Below are 12,731 nucleotides of genomic sequence, written 5' to 3'. Positions count from 1 at the left end.
ACATACTTAAAATTCCATGACAATTGTAAACATTACTGTAAGCAGTTTTCAAAATTGTGAGAGCTTGAGAAAAGGCATTCAAACTCAAATTAACCAACAGTCCACTCCCAGAACTCAGACCCTCTTCCTCATTCCTCTGGGGTTGGTTAGGGAAAGCACAAACCACCAGGGGACCTAGAGGATTTAACAGTTGGGTTTTTCACCAAGCAGCAGCTTCCTATTTAAAAAAAAAAAAAAATTCTAACACTCATAACATTTGTTGACGATTTTGAGTGAAACAAATGTTCACCTCCCCCACATCAAATAAAAATTCCTTGCAATGTACACAAAAAAGATCCAAGCCTAATACAGCCTCCACTCACCACTGCCCCTACACAGCTCATTCTGCTGTCATAGACCCAATGTGTGCAAGTTAATGCTTATTTGCATGGCAGATGGAAGCAGCGATGTTGATTTGCACTTGAGTGACCTGTCATAAGGAGACAATTAAGCCTTCTAGAATTATCGGTACACTCAGAAATGTCCTACTTATATTTCTGGAGTCTCTTCCCTGTCTACATGCATAATGTCCAATAACTTGGTGAAACCAAAAGGGAACGTGTTATATCCTTTAGGATCTTAGGAAAGAAATAAGTTGATTGATTTTTACTGATGAACAAAATATTAAAAAGTCTGAACTCTGGGGACATGCAGCAAGTTACAGAAAATAATTCAGTGTGTCCTCAGTAATTCAAGATGACGGAAACTAAAATATGGTTTGCATTGTTCCCCCTTTTCCACTTGCTAATGCATTCCCTAATGGGTGTCCCCATGACATTATTGTTTGGTCTGCAATCAGCTATCTGGCTGAGTTACAAGAAAGATGGAGTGCAGCATGTAGTTTCCCTGTTACTCTGCAGCAAACAAAGGCTGTCAGCTCCATGACGGTGGACGCTCACTCTCTCATGCTCCGAGAAGTTCAGTTACATCCTTTTGATTAAAACTTGTAATAAAATAGATTAATCAATGCAACCACTTTTAACCCCAGGGAAACACCATGAGAGAGCAAAAAATAAACTGTCATAAATTTTACCAGGTTGGAAAGATAAAGTCCCTTTTCTATTCACAAATAAATGCCTTTATTTTGATTTAAAAAAAAATCTTTACTATCATCTCTGCAAAGCTTTTAATGATATCAATGGTAGATTTTGGGAGAGAAAAAAAAAACAAACATTTCTAAGCCTAAAGCAATGATCTGCTCTGAATTACCTCCCAGAATACCGAGCTGTTTTATGCCAAAGGAAACACATTTGCTATTTGTATTATTTGCCAATCTGAAAAGAACTTCGGTTCTTTTCAGTTTTTTCCTTACATGCCATCATTGCTATAGGGAGTGGGGAGAAGGACCAAAGATGATGACCTGATAAAATCAGATTATTTTTATTCTTTTCACCAGCAAATAACACATACAAAAAGGATCCCAGATGTTCACACAATTGAAAAATCAAAGAAGGAAAGTGAACTTTCCCTGAAAGATCAGGTGGACATAAGAAAGGTATGCTGAGGAAAGGAGGAGCTAGTCAACTGAAGTTTGGCTGGTATTAATAATCTGTGATTATAATCTGGTAATCTGTAATTACACAATCTGTGATTACAACCTAACAACCTGGAGCGCACAACACTGCAGGTGTACACAGAAATGAAAAGAGAGTTAACTCTCGGTAACTGTTGGGGAAACTGTCTATGACCTGCCTAAAATTTCTCCAATGTTCCCACTCCCCTGCCCGGGATCTCACCATAGCATTGACATTCCCTCAGTGGAATGGAATGTCCAGATGCTCCCCCAACAAAATCTTATCTTTTACAGCAATCAAGAACATTTGCAATTATGAGCAGTCTGCCTGATGGGGTTTAAGGGCCTTTTTTGAGCTATGAAGAAGAAAAATCAGTAGCTAAGGGAAAAAAATCATAGCGACTTGGGTATAATTGGGTGTGAACTTCCTATGACATAGCAAAATCCTCCTTTTTTCCCCTCAAGGCCATTGCTAAATGTTATCCATGAGACATAGCAAATGAAAATGGCATTGATTCTAGCAATTTTGATCACAAACCACTTAAACACCATCTCATTTTATGTCTACAAATTATTTTTAAAAGACAGTTCCTGTGTGCAGATGGCACGGTGGCAAGAATTGTATTTCTGTGCAAGATAACCTGCCATGAGTATTAGCAATAGAATGTGTTGAAACGTAGAATATCACACTTGGTTATGTTCAGCCTCAACACACTGTGGGGCGAGCCAACCACAAATCTAGTCATTAAGGTTGTATAGAATTAGTTGGCAGTTGTTTAATCAAAGAGGGCTCATTTAATCCTGTGCCTAAGTCAGAATTGGTACAGAAATAAATTGCATCTCCTTTCCCTTGTGCAAGATAAATGTGTGTGATATAACAGGACACTGGGATACTCATCATAAATTTTAGCCATGATAAGAAATATCCCTTCTTCCTTTGCTCAGATGAGCCTTGACTCTGCTAATGAACAGTGAGAGAAGTGGTCTTGAAAGTGGGGTGTGTACATGCCGGGGTGTGTACATGCCGGGGTGCACAAGCAATTCTTTGGGAGGAGGAATGAAAAACTTCTAACCATAACTATGTATTACCATATTCCTTCAAAATTTGCATTTGCCTACATTTTATGATGTACATGATAGTACAGTCCATATACATAATTTAAATGAATAAATATAAATTGCATAGAGGAATACTCCAAAGAATTTCAGAGACCACTTCCCTTGAGGAATAAAGAGAGAAAGAAACAGGAAGTTTTAATCACATCCCCAGCCACCCTGCTCCCCCAACTGAGTGATCCCTTCGCCAGCAGCATCTTCTAGCCCAAGAAAAGGTCTGAGAATAATCTGTGAACTACTGGGTCAAGGAGGATAAACAGCGCTGCCTTCTCAGCTTCTATAGATATATCTGCTCTTGGGAGATAATTATTCTAACACAAATGATACTTTGGTCTACAAATGAGCTGAAGAAAATCATCAATCTATTTCTGTGTCAGGTAGGACTTGGTGGGTCCTGTACAGACTATTAATTTCGTGGGAAATAAGCAACAGGGGAAGCAGATAAATCATTAGCAGAGTGAAGAGCAGATCCAATGAATTCCTACCAAATATCTTACTTTCCTTTCTTACAGAGACCGAAATGACAAAGTATTTATGTCCCACTGTCTTTGATATCTGTTTATCTCATTAAAGGAAAAATGTTCTCTGAAACCACAAGGACATATTTTATTTCAAGTTTCAAGAATTCAATCCCAAGTGATTTATATGAGTCTACATTACGCACACAGAATTATAATCTTCCCATTTCTGAAATCTTATCACTTTTCATTTCATAAAAATAAAACATTACAATATTAATTTTCCTTTGGTTTATTGCAGGCAATATATAATATTAGAATTTGATTTACAGCACAAAGTGCATATATTTGAAAAGTAACGGTGTTCATGATAAATTTTAATTAAAATTTTTAAAAATTAAAGTTAAGGCTAATAGAACAGTTACTTGCAATATAACTTCAATGACAATCATTTCTAGTCAAAATTGATGTTGCCCAAGTTCTACATAATGTATTCAGAAGTCTCATCCATGTTTATTTATTAAAGTCAGTGTTTTCAGTAACTGAAAGAAACATTATGTTTCCAACTGAGTCTCTTTCCATCTGTCCTCCTGTCTTAACTATTCATCCAGTAGTTGAAATACTGTACTCCACTTGGGACAGAAAGGCTGGGAGTCCCCTCAAAGGGCACAGCACTCCTTTACTCTGCACCGAATTTCCTGTCATTTACTCATCAGAGCTACCAGCCTTCCCAAAATGCTCCCCTCCTCTAGACGGGTAATCTTCCCATAACCTTCTAAGAGTGGTTACAATATAACCCACTAGAAAATACAAACTCCACTACTTGAAATAACCTCTATGAAGGCAAGGATTTGTATCCATTTTTGTCCATTCCAGTATCTTTTACACCTATAATACGTGACGCTCCAATACCTATTCGTTGAATAAATAAATGAAGGAAGGAAAAACCTATCTTTAGGTCACCCCTTCTCATTTCCTGGTATTTTTTCTTTTTTTCTTGGCAGTTTTTGGCCAGGGCTGGGTTTGAACCCGCCACCGCCGGCATATGGGGCCAATGCCCTACCCCTTTGAGCCACAGGTGCTGCCCATCATTTCTTGGTATCTTCATATAATCCATGTTACACTCACTTGCCTTACAGACTTTTACACATAAAGGCTTCTTTCAAACCCCCCTAAATCCCAGTGACCTGAAGTCTCAAGCTTTAAATCCATTCTGTTCAACTATTCCAACATTCATGTTTCTGAGTGGGGGATGACTTCATTTGCATACTTCCCAGAGCCAGTTCTTACTTTGACCAGCAAAGCTTTCTTGGCATTAAAAGTCAGCCAGTGGTGCAAGAGGGTACTTGTGGTAGAATAACTCAGAGTCAATGGCCAACTCAAACACAAAAGAACCCCTATGTGTGTAGCCAAAATCTTCCTAGTATTACTTGCCACATGATAGGCTTTCAATGGGCACTGGGTGAACTAGATAGTAAACTGGGGAAATTCAATGTTAACCTAAAATCTCTAAAGCATTTGATAAGTTTCATGTTAACCTGGTGAGCAATATAGTGCAACATGGCTTGGTCAATATAGTACTATTAAGAAAACCTGCTGCTAGAAAAATAATTATGTTCAAATTGTGCTGGTAAATGGTTCTTAGCCTGGTAGAGCAGCATCAGTTCAAGTATCAGTTCATAATGGGCTTATCAACAACTTTACCTCCATTCTTGTTGAAGGTTCAGTTGGGAGTCAAATCCAGACCTTTCTAGGGTCTAGGCTAGATAGCAGTGAACTAGAATCATAAAGAGAGGGTAAAAATAAAAATTTGATGATTCCCACAAATACTTGTTACATTGGCATCAGTGCATTTTTCTGGCTCATGTAATCTGTCTAAATTAATACTATAGAATCTATACATATTTCTAAACTCATATCTCATTGCCTACATCATGTGCTTCTAATTCCCCTGTATCTCTCAGAAATACTTATCTTTCCTCTGGTAGTATGAGCTGTAAACAATTCTAATTGTGAGAACGTTTTCCATGTTATCAAGTGTACATTTTTGTCTTTGCAACCTTTACCCACCTCTAGGTCCACAGGAAAAAGAGGCTGAACTTTTCTCCTCCCAAAAGCTCACTAAACATGCCAGGCAGTTCCTGAGCCCCTTTATCACCCCTCTTCGCTTTCCCATCTGAATCAACTTTTATTCAACTCCTATAATTAAAATTTCTAAGTGATGTTAAGACTCATAAACAAGGTAATTCAGAGAAAAAAGATTAGGACTTGAGACTCTAGTTATCCACATTTTTAAATTAGACGTAATGTCATTTTCTAGTTTTATATGGCTCATTTAAGAAATTCATACCACAGTCACTAACATCAGATGCCAAAACAAAGGTAATAATGTTTATTTAACATGGGTGCCCAAATCATCTGTTTGAGATAGGAAAATGTTGGTGACATTTCTCTTCTCAAATTATTCACAGAACCAGAATTTTAAAGCTATTCATGTCATCCATTCATTTCACAGTTGATAAAACTGAGATCCAGAAGACTTACATAACTAACTCAAGGTAGGTTAATAGTGATGTTGAAAGGCACGTCTGGCTATCTCTCAAACGACCAATTATGACCCTATAACGTACTGGTGCTCATCCTTCCTCCAAACTTCCCATTTCTTAATAGTGTCAGCTCATTAACTTCCTAAGACACTAAATTTACATTGATATTAATTACACCAATGATAAATTTTAGAACTAGAAGATTCTCTAAAGAATAGTCAGCCTTCCTAATACTAAAGACAAGGAAACTGAGGGCTGGGCGGCACCTGTGGCTCAAGGAGTAGAGTGCCAGCCCCATGTACTGGATGTGGCAGGTTCAAACCCAGACCCCAGCCAAAGAAAAAAAAGGTAACTGAGGGCCAAAGAACCCAGGATACTTGTTTGAGAACACACCACAATTTAGCAACAGAGCCAACAAGGGAGCCCATATCTTCTGCTTACAACATCAAACTCTTTGGTGTTCTATACAAAGGATTGGCTAAACACCAACAAGATTGTAAGTCAGAGATTGTTTTGATCTAAAATACACATTTATCACTAGAAAAATCTAGTTCTTTTAACTGGTATGTGAGTTCTGCCCTGCAGTAGTACTGGGCTGGACAACCATGTGTCAGCATGTAGAAGGAAGTTTGAACACTGAATGGAGGTTTGGCTTCAATGACCTCTAAAGTCCTTCCACGTCTGTGATTATTTGATTCTGGACTTCCCAGGAACTGGACATCACAGCTAACCACGGCATTTCCAGAGGTGCCATGCAGTGTTTTGTGAGGGTGCTTCTCTTACTGTTGAACTTTGCTCTGCTGTTACAGGCATTACTCTATATCCAATTTACATGCAATCAAATACTCCAGGCATAGAAAGAGTGTAAGGAAATGCAATTCTGTCATTTCCAAAGACAGACTACACTGCTTAGCTTTCAAAATTGCCTAAATGAGCATTCCATAACTGAGCCTCCAAATTCAGCTTTTACAATTTGTTCATGTACTGTGCTACTATCAGAATTAATTATGCAGCATCTTCATGAAGAGAAATTAAATGTGGGTGCGAGTTAGGAAAGGAAGGAAAAGGGGCACTTCCCAAAGAAAGATTACCGTGATTCCCCCAAAAGTGCTGGGGCCCTCCATGCACAGATTTTGGACGGCAGTCCCCAGCTGAGCTAGCCATTGGAAGAGGAAGTTGACACGTTTGAGAAATGAATAATATGACAACCAACGTGACTCTCAAGGCCAACACGTTAGTAAACCCCTCCTTTCTATGTCATTCCATTCCAAGTTGTAATTCAATACAAATGTGTGGGTTTGCCTTCTTTCATGGCTACTAAATATTAAAATGTACTGACTTGGGAATTTTTTCTTTTTTGGAATAGAGTCCAAGAGAAGAGATTTTTTTTTTCATCTTAGATCGAGGGAAAAATTATATTAGGGGTCAAGTTCTGCAATTTAAAAAGGAAACTTCCCAAATAGAACTGTCACGTAGACTATTTTCACATGAATGGGATTACAAAAAAAAAAAATTAAATTAAACTACCTCATGACATGCAGGGAAGCCAGGCGTTGCACAGGTTCCGGGAAAGCAACCGCTGCTGCACAACTCAGTGCCAAACACAACAGAACAACCTCACAGGTGTGACACGAAGAAGAGCGGTCTGCAGAGACTCCCTGTCCAAATCTGGACAGCTCTACTTTAAAGGGTTAGGGTATCTCTTCCCCTCGGCTACCCTTGGTGAGCCTGGACACTGAGAGGACAGGAGAGGACCGAGAAAAGCGGTGTCCTGCCTGCCTTCCGCTGGCACCTGAAGTCTGGTCCACACAAACACCGCACTCTTGTGTTGGGGGAAGGTTCCTCCGGCCTCTGCAGGTCCCCATCAGCCCACCAGGCTGATGACCCCCATCAGTCCCTCTGACACCAGCGTCAGCACAATACAAGAGGAAACCCTTCCCCCCACTCCGAGGCGTGCACCCCTTTTCTTCTAAAGGGTATTTCTAAAAAGAAAGCACAACTTGAGTGAAGGAGCCCGACTGGGCAAAGTCGCGTCTTTCGGCCGCTACCCTTGTGGGGAGTAGAGCGAGGAAAACGCACACAGGCGTCCAAGTCCGGCAGGTGCACGGAGACCGAGAAGGACCGAGAGAGGGAAAGAAGAGGGGACCGCGGAGCCAAGGCAGGGAAGGAGGAGACGGGCGGGGGCGGGGGGCGCAGACCTGGGAAGGGGGAAGGAAGCGCGGGGTGAGGACGAAAGAAGAGCCGGGAGAGACAGAAGAGGGAGCGAGACGCAGGGAGGAACGGCGAGGGGAGAAAGCGAGGAGGCTGCGGGGAAGGGTGGAAGAATGCGCGGGGCGGCGGAGCGCGGGGAGGGCCCGAGCAGCGCGGGGCGCGCCCGCCGCTCACCTTTCAGGATGAGGGTGTCGATGTCCCGGTCGACGCCGAGGAAGTAGCACTTCCTCCAGAGGCCCGAGTAGGTGGCGAAGAGCGGCCGGCCGCACTCGGCGTCCAGCCCGCCGAACCCGAGCAGCGAGCGCCAGGGCTCGGGGTCCGCGCGCCCGGGGCCGCCCGGGAGCAGCCGGCGCCCCAGCGGGGGCGAGTCCCGCAGCGGCAGGTGCGACAGCGGCATCAGGCGGTTCTTCTGGTCCGGAGGGTCGGCGCCCGCGCGGCTGCGCTCGCAGCTCTCCTTGTGGCGCCGGGGGTCGGTCTCGTACCAGTGGTCGGTGAAGATGGCCGTGACGAGCAGCCCCAGGGAGCAGAGGCTGAGGCCGAGGCTGAGCGCCGTGACGAGCGCCCGGGGCTCCATGGCTGCCCGCCCGCCCGCCGCGGCCGCCGGTGGGCTCGCGCGCCGCCGCCAGACACAATGCACTTGGCCTGGGCTGCGCTCGCTGTCTCCCGCTCCCCCCTCCCGGCCCCCCGCCGCCTCCCACGGCCTCCCCGCCCTCCGCCCGGCCCGCGCTCCGGCCCGCCCCGGCGCCCCCTCCCCGGCCGGCTCCTGCGCGCCCCGCGCCGCTCTCACTTCCCTGCCCTCCTCCCTCCTCAGCCCCTCGCCCTACCTCGGCCGCCGACTGTCCGCCCGCCCTTCTTTCCAGCGGACCCTCTTCCCTTTTTAATCTCTCCTCACCGCCCTCATCTTCGTCTCTCCCCTTAACCCGGTCCCTACTTTCCCCTGACTTTTCTTCAACTCTTCCTCTGGCTCATTCCTCACCCATTGGGTCCCTCTGCTTCCCGGCTCCTGCGCCTTGTATCCCTGCTCCGATCTCAGCGCTTCTCTCCACCTACTCATCAGCACACCCCTTCGGTCCGCTTCCCTCCGACGACCTTAAAAGACCTCCACCAACATCACGCTCGCTCCTGTCACTTGCCCAAGTTGATTCTGATCAGGGTCCCGTTTTGTGCCTAGGAAGGAGCAAATGCCTTCCAGGCCGGGTTGCGCGGCAGCCTTTAACTCCACAGCTCCATCTGGAGCTGAAGACCCTTTGTACTGCGGCCTGAAGGATGCAGCTCCTGGGACCCCCGCAGCTCTCCCGTGGTTGCTCTCACTCCCTCTCTCTCGCCTACCGCAACCTCTAAGCGTTCTCTCTGCTCCAGCCCCTCTTCTGAAAGAAAGCGCACCGGGTGTCACTGCAGCGACAGAGCTATGGCCAGAGATTTCCCCCCACTTCATCTCAGCCTGCTCGGACAAGACTCTTTTTTCACTGACTACCTCCATTTCCCCAGAGTGACGGCCTCCTGGAATTTCCAGAAGAGCCTAGGATCAATAAACGCTGGCAGTGGCACCTGCTCTGTGAGATGATTATTGCCTTTGAATAAAGAAAAGCCCCAGTAATAAATCAAAGTAATGATTTTCTCCTGTGCAAGTTTCTCTCCTGGGCTGGCAGGGTCAACAACAAAGCCAAGCTACGCACCCGAGTCAACATCTGAGCCTGGATCTTCCAAGGGCCGTCAGCAGTGGCGGGTGGGCAGATACCTGGTCCCCAAAATGAGATGTTAGGACCCAGCGTACTCGGAGTTAATTTTTATGTGGTATAGTCAGGACCGATACACTCTGTGCCCCTTAACATCCTGTGGACGTGCTCCAGACAGAAAACCCTGCGGCAGGACTCCAGAGATGGAAATTCTTGTGTTCTTATGCTCTGAAATATTAATGATCAGGAGATTATGAAGCATTCATTAGATGCTAAATGTCATTACTCGGTGATTTAATGGAACTTATTAATTAGTGTCCCACATCAATTGGTATTAATATGATTCATATACTTCCTCTGGAATGACATCTGTACAGGTGGTTTAAGAATCTTGCTGGGATTTATTTTCATTGCTGCTTGTACTAAGCATCTTCGGAGGGTATATTTCTGATGAAGATTGGGTACCTATTCTGAGCCTCTTTTAAGCAAATCATACCAGACTCCCATGCCCAAGTCTGCTGACCCGACCATGTGAATTACTGCCTGGATTTTCTCAGAGCTTTGGCAAGATCTACGGTGAGTTCTAGTCTAATTAAGGAAGACAAAGGATTATAATTTTAGTGTGTCTCTCATCTATAAGCTTTTCCTTAGCAGGAAACACTAAGCTCATCAAAGGAGTCTTATCTGGATTTACACAAAAATGACGAGACTTAGAAGCTTTCTTTTATTTATACTCTATAATACGTGTGAAATCTAGATCTTTATGGATACACAGAGAGAATACCTTTAACTGAGTCCAAAGTTGACATCTGAAATTCACTCAAGTTGCCATGTGTCCTTTTATTTAAATAAATATATATATTGAGATAAAGTTATTACAAAGCTTGCAAGTCCAGGGGTTGTCAAGCCTTTAGCAAGTAAGGGCTCATCTCCTTTTCAAGTCCTCACCTGATGTACTACAAGAAATAAATATTCAGCTGTATTTCAGACTCATCATCTTCATGCAATAATCCTGTCCCCAACCAGAGCTAGACAGAAGAAAATCTCTTTTTGAGGCACTTCTGTTTAAGTTAAAAGAACACACTGTTCTGTCTCATTTTCCTAGCCAGAACTCTTTGATCCTACTCTTCTTAGAAAACAGCATTATCTATTTATGTCTATGTTTAAGACCAATCTCAGCATATAATCCAAAGGTTACTATATGATGGATTGCCCTTGACAGCATTTCATAAAAAATGTCACACATTACAAATATGGGCCAGCAGTATGTAATGAGAGCACTGCCTCTGCTGGTACAGCATTAATGGTGCCAGCAGGGATGTGACATATGAGTGCACCGGCTCTGCTACAGCAACTGTACATTGTTCCGTCTATGTTTTAAAATTTTCCCTTTTGGATATTTCCAGCAATGAACTATCACCCACCAAGCCCCCATCTGTTAGGGGAGTGAGAAAATACAAAGATGAATAAATGGTTCCCATTTTTAAGATGATTCTAATTTAGTGGCAAGTAACAGACATGTAGACGGAACAAGGGGCAAGTGCTATAGTAGGAACAAGAAAGTGTCATGGGACCATGAACTATGAAGAGAACAACAGCCTTGGGGAGTCAGGCGGGTTATGTAGAGACAGTGACTTTTGAGTTCGTTCTTGAAGGGTGAGTTCAACTTTGCTAGAGATATTGGCATTGCAGTTAGAATATATCTCTTTGATTTTGTGCCTAATATGTTTGGAGGCTTCAATATTTGGGGTCACAGCAAAATAAGTATTTTTCCCTACATTTTAAAATCATAAGGTTGACATTCTAACAACTGATTATCAACTAGATACCTGCAAATGAATGAAAGCAAAAATCTAAGCAGAATATAGACAAGTGTATGAGGGCATCTAGGTTGGCTTAGAGTCAAGATGGTAGAAGATCAAATATCCAGCCAGAACACATAGCACGTCTCAGCCTTGGCTGAGCTATGATCTTCATGTTTTCAAACTTTGCTTGTGTCTTAAATTTCTCTTTGCCATCTCTAGATCTGATATCCCCAGTGCATCCTTCAGAGAACAACAGTATCCTAATGTAACACGGTTGGAGCCAGAGAATTTCCACCTGGTGTGTTACTGTATGGGCTCAAAATGTTCAAAACCAATGGTCCAGCTGCCCCTCTCAACTTCCCTTTCTCTGGTGTTAAGTCTCTCAAGTCATTCGGACTCAGTAGTTTAGAATTATCAATCATATTCACAGAGACATAGAGATTTTTCCCTTGAAAAATCTTTTCTATTCACTCCATTGTCTGTGTGTGTATAACACATTTTGCTGTGCACCACCTCACATCCAGACCATTATTATAGCTTCTTCCTTGGAATCTTCCATGATTCCAGGATCAACCTATTCCAGATACTGTTGCCAGATGCATCTTCCTCAAATGTTACTTTGATTATGTCATCTTTCAGCTTCCAACTCTCCTGTCTCATTGGGAGAGAATTTTCCACTATGTTACTTGAGAGTCCTTCTTTGTTACTGTTAGTATTCCCATCAAAATGTATCGACTATGTTTAAATATTTAGAGAACAAAATAGTTTTACCTTCTCCAAACATATTTACCATAATATCTAGGTGTTTTATGACATTCACCATTTCTCTTTATAATTAGAAAGTTATTTAAATAAATATTTCCTTAGAAAAAGGTTTTTGCACCCACACATATATACACATCTAGATCTCAAATTATCACAGAGCTATGGCAACGATTTATTGACATACCTACCCTGAGCTAACCACACTAACCATGAATATTCTAGAAGACTTACACCCTTCTGCCCCAGCCCCAAGACTAAAAGCTACATTCTTTCTCATTTCAAACATTTGGATTCCAGGGTTTAAAGACTATGAAGTTTAACCAGAACCACAAACTAGCATTCAGAAATAGTGTGAAGTTTGTTTTTCTTAGTACAATCAGATTTATTTCAGCATTCAGTATAGGGATAATATTGTTAATCTATAATATATCATTTATGCATATTATTGAGGTATCTTTTGTTAAAATCATCACCATAAATCGTTCTCATAAAACAATTTTATTTTAATCCAACAACCTGTGTTAAGCACCTCTAACGTAACTTTTTATGTTACATCTTTCTGGGTTATGCAAAGATGAACAAAACATGGCCTGTGCCCTCAA

At 42.7% G+C, this 12,731-nt stretch overlaps 1 protein-coding gene across 1 annotated transcript in view; it reads right to left on the bottom strand.

The window, feature by feature from the left end:
* TMEM178A (transmembrane protein 178A) overlaps nucleotides 1-8,606 on the bottom strand; it is a 60,965-nt gene extending 52,359 nt beyond the window's left edge. The window contains exon 1 of the mRNA XM_053589632.1: nucleotides 8,058-8,606. Coding sequence (XP_053445607.1) covers nucleotides 8,058-8,457 — 400 coding nt within the window. The 5' untranslated portion in view covers nucleotides 8,458-8,606. The remainder of the gene's footprint in view (nucleotides 1-8,057) is intronic.
* Between the last annotated feature and the right edge of the window lie 4,125 nt (nucleotides 8,607-12,731).

This window comes from Nycticebus coucang, chromosome 4 (genome assembly GCF_027406575.1).
Source record: "Nycticebus coucang isolate mNycCou1 chromosome 4, mNycCou1.pri, whole genome shotgun sequence".
NCBI classification, from domain to species: Eukaryota; Metazoa; Chordata; class Mammalia; order Primates; family Lorisidae; genus Nycticebus; species Nycticebus coucang.
The sequence above is the reverse complement of the archived record's forward strand: the minus strand, read 5'-3'. Positions and strand labels throughout refer to the sequence as shown.